Genomic DNA, 17,499 nt, shown 5'->3' on the forward strand with positions numbered 1-17,499 from the left:
CATTTCTGAGCAGGCTTTAAATTTATCGAAACGATTGGTGGGTACAAACCCCAGTCCTTTTTCTAGGACCTTTTTCTGGGTTGATGTTAATGCCAGGTTGGTCAAATTCACCACTAAACTCACTTCCGGCTGGTCGATGGCAGTGATGGTACGCTGCTGGTCATGCTTCTGGTTGATACTCGAGGGGTCTCGACTTCTGGCGTGGACCAATGGACGTTGTGAGCTCCTCTGTTCCGGCCTCTTCGTGGTCCCGGACGTGCCCCTAAAAAAGGCGGTGGAGGTTGATAATTATAATCATATTCCTGTGGTGGTGGTATCCAGTGGGGGAATGGTCCCCCCATCATCGGTTGAGGTCCATACATAAAGGGTGGATATTGAGGTGGTCCTTGATAGCCATTCCAGCCTCTCCCTCTTGGGTAAAAAGGTCTCTGGTTTTGGTTATCTCTTCCCCTGTTGTAACGTCTCCCGCTTCCTCTGCTCGAGTTGGAATTGTCGGAGCCGGTATCGGAGGTATCACCGTCGGAAGTATAGTCCTGATTCTTTGCAACATAATCTTCACGCGTGTAAGGGTACACTTGTTCATGGCTGAAGCGTGATGTATCCTTCTTCAGCTTATTGTATTTGCTCCGTTTCAGTGTCATTTCGAATTCAGTAATCTCTTGGTTCAATTCATCTAGCCGTTTCTTGAGGATACTTGGGGAAATATAAGCTTTTAGTCGTACTTCCAAATTTTGAATATCAATCTTGAGTTCCTGAGTGAGTCTTGTGGCTGTTTTTATAATGAGGACCAACCAATCCCGGGTGCAGTGCCACGAGATTAGTGACCAATCGCGTTTGAAAACTTTGTCATGTTGAAAAATGTATGGTTCGTTGCGAACTATTAAACCCTGGGGGGCCACATTTGCTCGTAGATACTCCGTCATTAATAAGCCATGAAGAGCAGTTTTTATTTGGGTCTTTCTTAGATTGGCTAACTCATCCCAGTCTGCATTGTTAGGACCGGGGTCTAGGCAGCGTGCAGCTGCGGGAGTTTTTCCTTTATTCTAAGCATTGCTTACATAGCTCAATAGGGACAATTTTTCCCTGACAAGCTTTTCTTCCCCAACATAACACACTCCATAGTAGTACACACATTCTTTTGATCATAGACTACACCTACACAAACAAGTACGCAAGATGGCAGAAAACGTTGGCCTGACGTTTGCGGATGAGGAAGTGGAGAGGATTCTGGCAGCGATTAATCCCTTCGAAGGGTTAAGTAACACCGACCCCGGTCCTAACAATGCAGACTGGGATGAGTTAGCCAATCTAAGAAAGATCCAAATAAAAACTGCTCTTCATGGCTTATTAATGACGGAGTATCTACGAGCAAATGCGGCCCCCCAGGGTTTAATAGTTCGCAACGAACCATACATTTTTCAACATGACAAAGTTTTCAAACGCGATTGGTCACTAATCTCGTGGCACTGCACCCGGGATTGGTTGGTCCTCATTATAAAAACAGCCACAAGACTCACTCAGGAACTCAAGATTGATATTCAAAATTGGGAAGTACGACTAAAAGCTTATATTTCCCCAAGTATCCTCAAGAAACGGCTAGATGAATTGAACCAAGAGATTACTGAATTCAAAATGACACTGAAACAGGGCAAATACAATAAGCTGAAGAAGGATACATCACGCTTCAGCCATGAACAAGTGTACCCTTACACGCGTGAAGATTATGTTGCAAAGAATCAGGACTATACTTCCGACGGTGATACCTCCGATACCGGCTCCGACAATTCCAACTCGAGCAGAGGAAGCGGGAGACGTTACAACAGGGGAAGAGATAACCAAAACCAGAGACCTTTTTACCCAAGAGGGAGAGGCTGGAATGGCTATCAAGGACCACCTCAATATCCACCCTTTATGTATGGACCTCAACCGATGATGGGGGGGACCATTCCCCCACTGGATACCACCACCACAGGAATATGATTATAATTATCAACCTCCACCGCCTTTTTTAGGGGCACGTCCGGGACCACGAAGAGGCCGGAACAGAGGAGCTCACAACGTCCATTGGTCCACGCCAGAAGTCGAGACCCCTCGAGTATCAACCAGAAGCATGACCAGCAGCGTACCATCACTGCCATCGACCAGCCGGAAGTGAGTTTAGTGGTGAATTTGACCAACCTGGCATTAACATCAACCCAGAAAAAGGTCCTAGAAAAAGGACTGGGGTTTGTACCCACCAATCGTTTTGATAAATTCAAAGCCTGCTCAGAAATGACCGAATTCATTCGAAAATTGAAACTGAAGGCATTCTTTAAAGACCAACCCGTAGAGATGGATGACAATGACACAGGATTACGTAATAAATCCACCTTCGTCCCTCCTGACTCTTCACTCCCTGTTGAACTCCTGGCCTTTGAGAAGGCAGTGATGGGAGAAATCCAGGGTTTAACAACTAACTGCACAACCTTCCAGAATACATCTAATGAAGAGAAAGAGGCAATACATCAACTATCCATGAACCAAGATATCGTAATTAAACCTGCGGATAAGGGAGGAGCCATCGTACTTCAGTCAACAGAAAATTACGACAATGAATGCAGAAAACTTCTAGAAGACCAAAGGAACTATGGCATCCTGCATGATGACCCCACAGAATCCATTAGGGTCAGAATTGCGTCTATGGTGGAAGAGGCAGTGACCCATAACTGGATATCCAAGAAAGAGGCGGAATTCCTGATCAACAAATGCCCGAGGATCCCATATTTCTATACCATCCCAAAGATTCACAAAAATCTGGATCACCCCCCAGGACGACCTATAGTTTCCGGAATCAATTCTCTCTTGGAACCCCTCTCTAAGTTTGCAGATGCATTCCTTCGTCCCTTGGTACAGGCGACCAGTACCTACTTGCGTGACACCAAGGCAGTGTTACAACTACTGAAGGATATCGAGTTCGACCCCACAAAGAACCTCCTTATGGGACTTGATGTGGAAAGTTTGTACACCAGTCTCCCTCACGATGAAACCATGGCCATCATCGAGGAAGTCCTTTTTACCATGCATTGGGACTACCAGACACCTCGCAGTGTAGTGTTGGAATGTATCTCACTGGCACTCACCAAAAATTTCTTTATGTATGCAAACACTTTCTATGAACAACGACACGGTACCAGCATGGGAAGCACATTTGCTCCAAGTCTGGCAGGCCTCTACGTCCATCACTTGGAAACAAATAAAATTCTGGATAACATCAACCCTTTCCTGCACCACATCAAGGTTTGGAAGAGATACATCGATGATGTTCTGGTAATATGGGAAGGTGACAGTGTCTCAGCCGAATCCTTTTTAGTTTGGCTCAACCAACAGAATACTTTCCTCAGATTCACACACACACATTATCTAATGAGAACCTGGTGTTTCTAGATTTGAACATCTACCCGGAAGATGGCATACTGAAGACTACCACGCACTTCAAAGTAACAGCCAAAAACTGTCTACTATTATTTAACAGTTTTCACCCCCGACATTTGAGGGAGAATCTACCGTACGGACAATTCCTCCGCTTGCGGAGGAACGGTACCGAACTACGAGATTTCAAACAACAGGCCAATGATTTGCGGAGCAAGTTAATACAACGCAATTACCCTGGCAAAATAGTTGACAAAGCATTGAAGAGAGCAAAAAACAACAATAGGGAAGCCCTTTTGGAGGACAAGGTGGGAACCACCCCTGAAGAAAGACCTATATGTGTTACCACGTATAACACTCACTCCAATCAGATCACAAAAATAGTGCATAAACACTGGCGTCTCCTGAATAGTTGCGACCTCAACATTACAAAACCAATGTTCGTGCACAGGAGGGGTAAAAACTTGAGAGATATGCTCGTCTGGACAAGACCAAGGCGAATACAAAGGACCCTATCTGAAAGCACACTTCCACCTGTGCAGGGACATTACCCATGCGGTAATTGCAGTACATGTCATCTTACTAACAAGAGCACACACATCAAGTTCAGGAATGGAAGCGAATGGGATCAGAGGAGCTTCACTAACTGTAACAGCAGAAATGTAATATACCTAATCACCTGCCCCTGTGGGCTAGAATATGTAGGTATGACGACCAGAGCTGTGAAAGTACGCATTGGGGAACACCGAAGTAATATTAGGTGTGGTAGAAGCACAACAAAGATGTCAAACCACTACCTAACCACAACACACGGAGTGGAAGATCTAAAATGGACAGTGATAGAGCGACTGGAAGGAGAAAACGGCCTTTTCGAGAAGGAACAACGTTGGGTGTTCCGTTTGGGAACACACATCCAGGGGCTCAACGACGAGATCCCATGGAACCAATTCCATCGATGAACTTTAGGAATTTTGCTGTATAATTGGAAGAACTCTGTACCATCCATATCTGCTATCTTTGTGACATATAAGGCCAACCTACTGTGTAAATGATGAGAACAGCAGTCCAAATACCCACATATATACTTCTTGAAGTAATAACGCTCCAATGAACCTACTTTGGGTAAGCATGTACTGATGACTTCCCCATGCAGACCAAATTCCATTTTTTTCAGTTTTGAAATAAGACCTTAGCAACCCAGTAAGATTGAGAACGTCTGTCATCCTTATGTCTTGATAATCCGAGGTCGTGTAATAACTAGCACCCTGGCAATAACCATGGCCTCCCCCTTTTATTTTCTAAATTCATCCCTATAGTGTCAACTGGGGTATTCATGCTTTTGTCAGAATAAATAAAACTTTCTGCCTTGGGCGCTACCTTGCACAGCCGCAAAAAAGCCCCGGTTCCTACGGAGCTTGATATCTTTTCTCTGGAGACATCAAGAATAAGTTATTCTTAGGTTTTCCATCATGTATCTGGGAATTTATATTCATACCGTATTGTATTGGCTCTTACCCTTTCCACACATCCTCCGCGTCATACTGTGGACCGATCCACGTAATTTCAACACCCTCATTCAGAGGGACTGATCTTGAACTTTGCCTCTGACCCAGACGATCTCCTATCATACCCCATAGGGGTTTTTCTCATCTTACTCGCCCGTCGATAAAACCAGATTCATCCCGGTTCTGTCATTTATGGTTACTTCTATTGGGGTGACTTGAGTCCTCTATCTGAAACTAACATATTTTTAAGGGAATGGAACCTCCCCGCAATGGGTTTTTCCGTAATTTCACTCTGTTTACTTTTTCTGTCCACACGCGAACCCGGACATTTCCGGTTCCGGGTCATGACTGGCAGAATGAGCGTAACCGTGCCGGCAAGCGCCAGTCACTTCCTTTCGCGCCAGTACCAATTACCGATACCAGTTCCAAACGGTATTTAAACGGACCTTCACCATGGACTCATTTGTCCCACGGAGCCACACGGTGAGGTCGTATTCAGGAGGGCAGCGAACCCGGGAGTTGTAAGTACGGCACAGCCGAGAAAAAATACCTCGTAACCATGGGAACTTTGACTTACAACTATCCAGAGGCAAGTACTTCATCCCCTTTCCTTTTCTCAGATAGCCTATCAGGCACTCCTACGACCCGTGTTTCAGGCTCAAGAGGCTGTTGATAATACAGGAATCAAGTATGTTTACCCCATTTTTTTGTCCTACCACAATCTAGGAGTCATCATAGTGATATGGGACAGAATATTGGTGTACTGTTCTAGAGTTCTTAGAGTGTGTGTTTTATGTTCTACGTGTGTTTTTGTTGTGTACTATTAATGTACTACTGCTTGCCCCACGTCGCACTGAGACACGTCACGCAAGCTGACTAATGATAAAAGTAGATTATTCTGTCACTTTTTTTCAGGTCACTGAATGCTCACGATGGTATTGTCATCTAAGCAGAGGACGAATGTCTTTATATATTTTTTTCCCCCATTGTATATGTCTTTCTTGCAGGTAAATTGGCCATGAAGACCCATTGAGGCACGATATACTTTCTTTATATATAGATTCTCTTTATATATAGATTTTTCTTTATATATAGATTTTTTTCAACACGACACTTTATTCACGTTATTACACAGCACTGTGAGTTTAGGGAGGGATCCTTATGGTCCTGAAGAAGAAGCTTGAGGAGCTTCGAAACATGTCGGCAGACATAGGAGGCACGGCTCATTGAGGCATACACACCTCCTCCCCCCACTTTTTACTAATACCAGCTCATAGGTATATTAAAAATTTTCTAGACCGACGAGCCAGGTATTTTTTATTTCACTTTCTCTATTCACCCCCGACCCTTCCTCTCACACCCTATCAAAACACATAGTTGTCTCACAAAATTAGTCCTCCCACGTACACGTAGGTCGTAGCACGCCCCGTCCCGTAGAGGGGCGGGAAGACCACTATGATGAAGCATGACACCAAGGGCCCTTTTGGTGTGTGAGGGGTATTTAAACAACTAGTGTGTACTTCCCACCATCGTGGGGTTCTACGCTTTATCTGGGGAAATTTTGACTTACTTACACATCTGTGGGTGGATCACTATGTTTATTGACTGAATCCTGGGAGGACGTATCCACCTCCACCACTCAGGTTGAGTGGTACCTCTCTACTCCCCCTTTTTGTTTCTCTTAATTGAATCAAGCTATCCTGGCTGAAGAGGGGTGAAACCCTGAAACCGTCCTAGGATGCTTGTTTCCAGTCCAGGGAGGACCTGGCAGTTCGGGCTGGACTGTTCCCATTGGGCACAGGGTCAAGACTGATTTGCATATGGCTGGGTCCAAACTGGAATGGCATGGTGAGCTCCATGCCACTGGAATCAAGCTATCCTGGCTGAAGAGGGGTGAAACCCTGAAACCGGTCCTAGGATGCTCGTTGTCAGTCCAGGGAGGACCTGGTAGTTAGGGCTGGACTGTTCCCATTGGGCACAGGGTCAAGACTGATTTGCATATGGCTGGGTCCAAACTGGAATGGCATGGTGAGCTCCATGCCACTGGAATTAAGCTATCCTGGCTGAAGAGGGGTGAAACCCTGAAACCGGTCCTAGGATGCTTGGCTCCAGTCCAGAGAGGACCTGGCCTGGTAGTTCGGTTTGGACTGTTCCCATTGGGCACAGGGTCAAGACTGATTTGCATATGGCTGGGTCCAAACTGGAATGGCATGGTGAGCAAAAAAACGATGGATTTAGGCCCAGATCTCTGTACTGGGGTGAATGTATGACATTGTTCTGCATTCTGTCCATCAATAGTTCTTTTTGCAGCTTGTCCAGCAGCAGACACCTCTCCCTTCCTCACCCAGAGTTGACAATGGTGACAGATGGTCCGCTGCTGGATGGTGGTGGTCACCGGGGAAAGAAGACGAGAGGTCACTAGCGGACACCCAGCTCACCATAAATCTGTTGGAGTTAAATTGCATCGGCTTTGTGTTAAAGGCATTCCTGCCGTCCTTCAAGTGAAGACTATGGCAGAATTTCAGAGACCGGACCACCACCATGTGGGACTGCAACAAGCAGGGTGGATTGGCATTCTGTGCCTACAGAGTGCGCCTCTAGTGTTGGCAGGAGTGTGTGGGCATTTCCATGATTGGGAACCACCTGGGGGATCTTTGAACCATAGGGCGGACAAGCTCAGCGGCAATGCCTTGTAAAGCATTATGGTGGTTGCACCCTGAGGTGGTGCAGGACATCTTCCATCAGTGGGACCAGGCCCGGCCAGTTCTTTTCTCCACCACCGAGAATGCACAGTGTCAAGACTTCTGCGTGTTGGAGTTCCGACCAAACGCTGTCTGTAGATGAATTTAGACTAGACTAGAGTGGAGCACAGGCTTTCTGTACATCTTGACGCCACTGCCTCTCCTGAATTCTTAAGATGATCTGGAATCACCAAGTCCTACTTGTGGCTACAGATTGACCCTAAACAATGTGGTACCCGGATCTTCGGGGATGAGCATTTTTCTACCTGTCCATCCTACAGCTGTGGGAGAATCTTCTGTCACAGGAGCCAGACACTGTTTTGTAATAGCATCTGCTCAATCTAAACTTCAATGGGTGGATCTTGAGCAGTGGCATTTACCTGCTTACGATCTGCCACCGGAGGTTGGGGATGTTCTCCTCGCATCCAGTCATCCCTCTACAAAGCCCTTCTACAGTGTGCCCCTGGTCAAGTTTGTGCCCAAGTGTGGGGTCTTCAACACAGACCGCTTGCAAGCCGGATTGTCAGAAACTTTACTTTTTATTTTATCTCCTTCCCAGGAAAGCCTTGCATTAGACACTATTAAAGTTTATTTGTTGGCCCATTTGGCTTTTTTGCATTTACTGTGCCAATCCTAATTTCAATTACCTGTTATGCTTTATTTTAAAGGTTTGACACGCATGTTCCTTCCTAAACGGTTTGTAATACCGCATAGTGGGATCCCAATTTGTCCTCCCATTCCTCGTGTCCACATCCTTTGAGCACCTCGGACTCTCAAACTGTCTTTCTCATTGAAATCAATCACACGACTAGCAAAAGTGAGCTCCAGGCTCTCTCAGTGCAGTCGCCCTATACCACCTTTATCCAGACAAGCTGGTGAAAAGGATCAGGGTAGCCTTTTTGCCAAAAGTCAAGACTCCATTTCATGTTGGGCAGTCAATCGCCTCCAATGTTCTTTGCTCCACCTCACCACTCAAAAGACTAGGAGAGACTCCATCAAGGAAAGTCTGGTACTGGTCCCAGTGAACAAAAGAACAGCCATGTGTTACTGCAACAAGCAGGGTGGGGTGGAGTCCTGGATCCTGTACCAGGAGGCTGTACCTATCCGAAGGTGTCTGGATGTCTCCTGAGGTGGCGGTATCTTCTGAAGATCTTTTTGGTAGCCAACCACTTACTGTGGTTCCTGAATGCTTGTGCAGATGTCAGATGACAGACCACGAGTGGTGCCTCCATACCGAGGTAGCATAAACCATTTTGATCTGTGAAAAATGCCCTGGCTACATCTGTTTGCCACTGTTGTAAGTGAAAGAGAAAAAGAAATGCAGTTGGGCAGCTCATTTCATATGCGATGTGACATGGGTCACGTGTACCACTACCTCTAATGCCTCCAAGTTCTGAAAAAAAAGTCAGGGCATATCAGGCAAGTAATTTTCATATCCCTGAACTAGGCCAGGAGAATTTGGTACTTAGAATGCCTGAGCATGCCGTTCTGGCCATCTATTGGGGAAGACTTTCAGTCTCAGCAACTTATCCTACTTCCAAATCGGCACAACCTTCATCTCCATGCATGGAAATGAGTGGCGACATTTAAATTCTTTTGACTTGTTGCCTCGCATGCTAGATGTTATTCTTGCGACCAGCTGCCTGCACACGCAATCCCTCTATGCTGGTTGCTGGTACATTTTGTGGCCTGGTGTGGGGTTCTTCATCGCAAGCCAGACTTCCTGATGTATTGTTGTTCTTTTTATTGTTGGGCCACCATGGCCGTGCAGTCGGTACAGTTAAGAGTTATTTGTCAGCCCTTCTGGCCATTTTGTTTGCCTGTTCGACCCTCTCTTTTTAAATCAACTGTTGTTCGTTTTCTGAAGCTCCTGACTTATATGTTCGCTCCAAAGCCATTCCTCTTGCCTTAGTGAGGCCTAAATAGAATCTTCATGTTCCTTATGTGCACAACTTTCTAGCCTATGAACATTTGCTCACTACAGTTGCTGATAATCGAGACATTCTTTATTATTTCCATCACTTCTGAATGCTGTGTGGGTAAACTACAGGTGCAGTCTGTGCGATCTCCCAATACTCCTCTCTTCCTAGACAAACGTTTGCGGAGGACTGGCTCTACCTTCCTGCCAAATGTGGAATCACCCTTCCAAATCAGTCAATTACCTTTTGAAATATTCCACTCTAGCACACCCCTTCGAAAGCAATTGGGGTAGACACCATTGGCTTGATCCTAAGAGCTTCAAGTTTCTACATTGACCGTATGAGGGAACACCGTGTGAATGAACCGCTCTTTGTGGGGTCACTGGTATAAAAAAAAAAATTCCTATAAATTCAAATCTACTATGCACTGGTTGACAGGCACCTGCGTTCTTATTCCTCCAGGGCCAATACCTCTACATCAACATTGGCTAGGAGGGTGCTGCTTCTGTATATCTGCCAATCTGTGTCAAGAGCTTTGGTGCACTCGTTCATGAAATACCAGTACATTGACGGTCAGATCCAGTGGCAGGACCATTTTGCGTTCTTGGGCCTGCAAGACTTCTTAATCTGAGACTACTCCTTAAATTATCCACCATTGAGATGTAAGGTTGTGGTATCTGCTCTAAAGGAGAATAATCTGCGGTTAGCAGTATCCATCAGAACAAGTTAATTACCTTTGGTAACTGTAAATACTCTATAGAACAACAGATTCCTCATTGCCTTCTCACCTCCCTGTTCTGTGGAGTGGCCTCCTGAATATCATAATAAAGTTCGAGATTGGAATTTCACACATTTTCACCTGCAATTTGTTCAAAGTGTTCTGAGTCGGAGGGCATGGATGGAGAAAGATTACAAAATCAATGTGCAGGGTGATACTTGTATGTGGTTCAGGCGGTGTGAAATCACCACTGAGCCATACTGCACAAGCGACTGGGGTGAGAGGAGCATTTGAAGAAGAAAAAAAGCCCTTGATCCAGTCTGTTGCCTAGAAATATTCTAAAGGCAATGAATCTGCAGTTCGAAACAGTATCCACCAGAAGGAACATTACCGAAGGTAAGTAACTTGGTCTTTAGCCTCCACTGGCTTGATTCAGATCATCTTGCAGCAACCGAAGTGGTGATTACATTTCTTTTGAGGAAGCTGGAAAAAACTGCTTCGTCCTTGTGTGGGCAGCTCATCTTTATGCGAATATCTCACCAATTAAAACAATTTGGATAATGTACAAAATATAACCATCCGTGTCACCAGGGTCATGTTTTTCCTGGTGCATATTACAATGACTGATCCAGAGTTTAAAGCATACAATTTTACTTGTTTTTGGTGCTAATAAGACGTTCACTTCTTCCACAGGCAAATTAAGAAACATTGTGCTGAGCCTTTTACAGAATACTGGACTTGTTTAGATTATACAAACCTCTTGGAACTTCGCCATTGTCGCACACAACAGAAACTATTTGATGACTGCGTCTTTGACAAGCTGGGTTGGGTTAGACCTGATCTAGGAGAGCTGTCAAAGGTGAGATTTGCATTTCTTCTCTTCTATGCTTAGATACATTACCATTATTATTTGGTAAATAATTGTTTGTTAATTTTAGGACGTTCTGAATTCATCTCATAACATTGGTTTTTGTGTGAATTCTGCTGTAACCACTGCCAAAATGCTGAACATAAATGTATATCATAATTATGCATAAAGAACAAACTTGGGAGAGAAATTCACATTTAAAAAAAATTGTAGTTCTTCTTGAGCCCTATGCACAGTGCATTTTGCACACTTAAATTAAGTTTGGATGTGCAAAATATGCACTTTGTGAATGGATATTGCGAGCCCTAATTCACAGAAAAGTGATTGTTGGAAATTTATGTCCATAAGGTGTATTTGTGAATGTATAAATTACACCCATGTGACAGAACTACTGCATTTGTAATTTTAGGATTAAGGCTGGAGTGTGTGTGTGTGTGTGTGTGTGTGTGTGTATCTGAGTTCACGGGAGTCTAAAATTAGGTGGGCACCCACATGCTCTTAACTGTCTGTGTAATTACTTAGCATTTACTTCCACCCTAGAAACCTATTTATGTTTAATTCTATCCGAGACAAGAGAAATCAATTTGGTAAAGTAGGAAGATCTACGTGAAAAATGCTCGGTTTCTGCAGGGAAAAACCGAGGAAAGGAGCAAAAGCATTTTGGTGTCATAATCTCAAATGCATAGTTGCCCATCTAAGGTCAAATTGTACATTTATTATTTTAACGCATTACAGTATTCAAGGAAATCTACAACTGTTGTGGATTCTCTTGGGTATTCCTTTTGATTTTTTTGTTTTATTTAATTATTTATTTTGTGACTCACTAAAAACATATTTGCTACATGTGTATTTGCTTTATCAATTAAGGGACAAGTTCCTAGCTTTCAAATCAGCTCTTTTTTGAATTGGCCAACCAGTAAATTACTGTTTGCCAACTAAAACTGTTTCCTATAACGTATCACATTTTCTAATTATTAGCATTTAAGAATAGTGTTCATGTCCTTATTCTTATTTGAAGCCATTCCTCTCTACCCTTTGCTACACAGGTCGGTGTAGCAAGCTGTGACAGGGACTGAATTCTTACAGTTTAAAGTCCATATTTTGGGTAACTTTATAAATTATTTTCATGTCTTCTTTCAATTATGTACTCTAATAACACTATACCTTGTCTTAAATCATGCAACGTAGGCAAAAATTCTGTCCTTAACTTTGTTTGAACTCCTTTTGTATATCTAATCCTAAACGTTGGATGACATAACCAAGTTTTATGAGCTTGTTTAGCCTACACTTGATTCAGAAATCAAAACCATTGCTTATACAAATAAAAACAATTAACCGTGCATAAAACAAGAATGCACCAGTCCACATTTTAAACAGAAGAAGTTCTCTGTTTTATCCTTTGTCCAAACTCCTAGGATCCAGCATGTACAGGAGTTGTCGCAACTAATTAATTGTACCAAGGCAATGTACCTCATTTTACAATAAGGGTTGCCTAATGCGTAGTGTTTGATGCGTTTAAATCCCTGTTGTTTTGGGATCTCCTCAGGACCAAGACTGGGTACAACTGAAAAGAAATTTAATGAAAAAAAATTGCTTTGTGAGATTCTCATTGTTTTTCTGGGCATTTATCATTCAACTAATCATTCAACAAGAGCCCCTCGTAGTTGATTAAGTTACCTCTATTATGGTATGTGTTCCATCTGTGTCCGGTGTAGTTAAGTTGAAACTGCACCATCAAATGAAAAAAGCAAACAGATAATCGTAGTTAAAAAAAACAATCTTATCCTTCACTGTGTTTTTCAAAAGGCATTGGTTCATGGTGCGACTTACATGAGTTGCCTGCACGTCTACTGTGTTTGCGGCCACTTTTTGCCTGAAGTGTGCGGTGAACATTCTTCGTTTAGTCACTTCAAAGTTATTATTCTCAGGTTTCCAATTCCTGGGTTTACTGTGGAAAAACATTCAATTAATTGAAGTTTTCACCTTGAGCTTTGTGTCTTTTACTCCGTGCATTAGATTAAAGGCTGACTTTGTCAGTGCATGCGGCGTAATTTAGACACGGCGCAGCTTTGTTATTGTTTTGCTGCTTTGAATTTACTGTAACCGTGTTGCCAAGTGAGTCTTTAAGAAGAGGAGAAAGCAAATAAACAGAAGATGTTTTTATTGCTGTCCGAAAGTGGACGCAAACACAGTAGACACGCTGGCAACTCATGTAAGTCTCACCACGAATGAACGCCTTTAGAAAAACACAATATAGAATAAGACTTTTTTTTTTTTTAAACCAGAAGTATCGGTTTGCTTTTTTCATTTGATGTTACGGTTCCAACTTAATTACACTGGACACAGACGGTCCACATATCATAATGGAGATATTGTAAATCAACTACATGGGGCTCTAGTTGCATGATAAATGCCCGCAAAAACAATTAGAATCTCGCAAAGCTTTTTTTTTCCATTCAATTTCTTTTTGGTTGTACCCAGTCTTGGTCCTGAGCAGACCCCAAAACGACGGTGTTCGAAATCCATCAACCTCTATGCATTATGGAATTATTGGACTTTACAACTACATATAGGTAACCGTTATTGTAAAATTAGGTGTCGTTTCTTGGTACAATTAATTAGTTGCTACAACCCCTTTACATTCTTGATCCGAAGAGTTTGGACAATTGGGATAAAATAGAGAACTCCTTCTGTTTAAAACTGTGGACTAGTACATTTTATATGTGTTATGCACTGCTAAAAATTATTTTTGTCTGTATAAGCAATGATTTTGATTTCTGAATCAAGTTGCACTAAACAAGCCTATAAGACTTTTGGTAATGTCATCCAATGTTTATGATTTGATATGTAAAGTGAGTTAAAAGAAAGATTGAAAACTTTGTGTATATGATACGTAGTCAAGCAAATTAAATTTCTTGATCATTAAGGACTGAATTTTTGTGTTGGTTGAATAATTTCAGACAGGGTATATTGTTATTGTATGTTTACAGTGGTCCAACCTTGCTGATAGAATAGACCCACCTCCTTAGTACAGACTCCTTTCAATTAAAGGCATTTTTCATGCACAAAGATGGAGCATATACAGACGATATCACAACAAACAAAAAGAAAACCCTGAAAGTTAGCAATGTAATGATGGACAAGGGATGTGATAAATAGGGGAGCACGAATAAAAGGATGAAAAATGTGAATTTGAAAAATTGGCAAATACAGAGCTTTGTGGGACAAAGTGTCCCAATTGAGAGGTTGGCCAGAATAGGAGGGGAAAAAGTGCAAAAATAGTTACATGCTTGCCACTCATGAAAGAAACAAACATTAACGAAAGAAATACGGAAATTAGTACTATGGAGAAGGCTCAAATAGAACAAGGTGTCAGGCTGCTACTAGTTCGTAGAGTTAGTACTCAGTAAAGTGGCTAATCAAGAAGGAAGAACACTCAGTGAATAGGGTAAGAAGTGACCTAATACTAAATGTGGACATAGGTGGAGACTGTAAGACAAGAGAAAGATGAAAGATACAGTTGCACAGAGAATGAAAGAGAACGATGACAGTTAATGCTGGAAGCCAGTAAAGCCTTTTCTCATTTTTTTCATGAATTGTTTGATGGAGCAGGAGTATAGATCATCACTTTGCTTGTACAGGTTTGATGTGGTTGTTAACTACCCTGCAAAAAAAGTCCATCCTGCTTGTGCAATTTGGTCAGCAGACTAAATTATAAAATTGGGTATTTGCTATATGGTTTGACACTCACCTCCCTGGAGTTTTCGCCTAAATTACAAGCTGTCCTAATGAATTGTCCCAAAAAAGTTTAATTTTGTAGGTTTAATTTTGTAGGTTTGGGTACCAAAACTGTATTTTATTTCAGACACTATGAACTTCTCAAAAGGTAATTACCTTGTTGGATGTCGTATGTTATTGGAACTGCAGATATACCTGAATGGTTTAAATGTTGTGTATTGTTTTGTATTTTTTGTGATCTTCAAAGCACAAAATTGACCTAATTCTATACGCATTAACGAAATGTAAACTTAAGCATTTTGGAATAGTTATTTGAGAGTACTAGTGAAATGAGCGGGATTAAATTGAGATTGTTGCTTGTGATTTTCTTCAACTTTAGTTTCCACATAATTAATGTAAAGAGATGTTTGAATGAGAAATTAAATCTAATACCAATTGACGAAATACATTTGATATCCACTTCTTTTTGGCTTCAAAAGCATATATTTTTATTAAAATAATTAACATATTACCCTTTTCTTCAGGTCACAAAAGTGCAAACTAGCCGCCCGATTCCGGAAAATGTGTACCACTCTCGTCCAAGACCAGAGCCAAATCCAGTTATCGATGCAGAGCTGAAACCTTCCAAATATGGCAGTAGGCTCTTTTTCTGGAGCTGGTAGCAAAACCTCCAAGAATTCAGCAATTCAGAAGAATAACTGGTGTGACTTTAAAAGTTTGTGATTGTTTCAACAATTTGTGATGTGGCAGAAATAAAACATAATATCCTTGATGGATTAACTAGTCTGTTTTTCATAAGCACAAAACAGCAGTCGGAATAAAAAACATTTCTCATTTTTCTTCATTTCGGTGACTTAATGTATATAATTTTGGCCTGCAAATCGCTAGTGTTATGCTGCTAAATATTTGATACACATGCACCCATTTGTCAGCCCTTACATCATGGCTGGCTGTTTTATGCATTGTTTTAATTTAAGCAGATAATACGCCGTTATAGAGGCAATGTATTTGGGAAAGTCCATGGTGTCTATACAGTCCCACCTATCATACAGAAGTAAGATGGTCATTGTGAAGTGTTTATTCCGTGGTTTTGTGTGCACCTTTTGCTAATTCATATTTACGCTATTTAATTTTTACACCAAACTTGGTGGTTTAGTTTCCTATGTGAGGAGCTTGCTTGCAACTCCCCTAGTGAATGGATAGACTACAATCATATAACGTAAATTGGTAACTGTGAGCGTGACTACATGGTCACCCCCACAAAATCATAACTGTATTGTTGAAATAGCGGATTTATTTGAAAAATACAAAGGTACCAGTGAGATACGCAAAGGGTTCTGAGGGATTATTCTGATGTAGGTTCCTCACCTATAGAAGACTCCATTCCACAAAAGAATATTTTCAGCAATGCTCCCTTGTGCTGTGTGTCTCTGTGGTGACTCTGGACCACCACAGAAGTAATGAAGGAGCACAGCTTATAAGCATCCCCCCACGTGTTGACGTCAGTTCTTTCTTTCCGCCCCTTTGCTCCCTACTTTGTCTTTTTTCCAACAACGTAAAATCCTTACTATGATAGAGCGCTATGGAATATGTCCTTCTCCAAAGACGATTGACATCAGTGCCAGGACAGCAGGAAGCAGATGTCAGTTACAGACACACAAAATCTGCATTTCAAAGTGCGTATCTGTCACCCCAAAAGGGATCCCCTGGTGCTGTCAAAAATCAAGGCTATAAATTGTGCTGTTGTCGCAACTTGGTGCAATAAGATTAACCATGTGCACCAAAAAGTGATCCAGGAGTGTGAGACGAAACTTTACATTGCCAAACATAAGTTGTGGTCGAAGCACTAGTTCTTGGACTTTTCCCAGGAACAGCCTCAGATCCATTTCCTGGCTGAAGTGTTCCAGTAAGTCCAAATCAATGTTGTGAGGCAGCGGGCAGCTGAAGTTTTGGACTAGAAACTGCCCACTATTGAAATTAAGGCAAATGTGCTAATTGAAATTCTCCAGCCAGTACCAACTTCGTCTGAACCGCTTTCCTTTCAGGGAAACTTTTACAGGAATCTTGACACTGTCATCCCACTTTTTGTCATATAAATTCCTTTTATTTGCATTCTATATAAAAGCAATCCTCTATCTATCTATATATATATATATATATATATATATATATATATATATATATATATATTACTCTCCAAAGCGTCCAGATCTTAGGGAGGCACACGACAGCTTGCATCTCTTCAACCCTCCTCCAGCACTCCTGAATTCTCTCTCTCATGCCGACGCGTTTCAAGGTAAAGACCTCTTCTTCCAGGGCAATATGTACAACTGGAGCGCAGTGAGTACTTTCCTATTGGCTCAGTGCTTTTAAATTGATTGGCTTAGTGCAACTTCCTGTAGGGGTGCATGCTAGTTAAGTACAACTTCCTGTTGGAATGCATGCTGGGATATTGAGTCCCAAGGCAAAGTACAATTATTTTCTTTTAGGTATACGTTATATTTTATACAATAACCAACAACTTTAATTGTTTTCAAATGCTATTTACTTGTGTGTGCTGTATTTACCAATGGTATTACTCACTAAAAGCCTGCGCTCTTGG

The 17,499-nt window shown here is 42.1% G+C and overlaps 1 protein-coding gene across 1 annotated transcript in view; it reads left to right on the forward strand.

Annotated features, from left to right (window-relative positions):
- The window catches only part of NDUFA8 (NADH:ubiquinone oxidoreductase subunit A8), a 40,203-nt gene extending 24,530 nt beyond the window's left edge, over positions 1-15,673 (forward strand). The window contains exons 3-4 of the mRNA XM_085612309.1: positions 10,985-11,150; positions 15,422-15,673. Of these exons, the coding sequence (XP_085468435.1) occupies positions 10,985-11,150; positions 15,422-15,559 (304 nt within the window). The 3' untranslated portion in view covers positions 15,560-15,673. The remainder of the gene's footprint in view (positions 1-10,984; positions 11,151-15,421) is intronic.
- The last annotated feature ends 1,826 nt before the right edge of the window (positions 15,674-17,499 follow it).

Source organism: Triturus cristatus, chromosome 1_2 (assembly GCF_964204655.1).
Source record: "Triturus cristatus chromosome 1_2, aTriCri1.1, whole genome shotgun sequence".
Taxonomy (NCBI): Eukaryota; Metazoa; Chordata; class Amphibia; order Caudata; family Salamandridae; genus Triturus; species Triturus cristatus.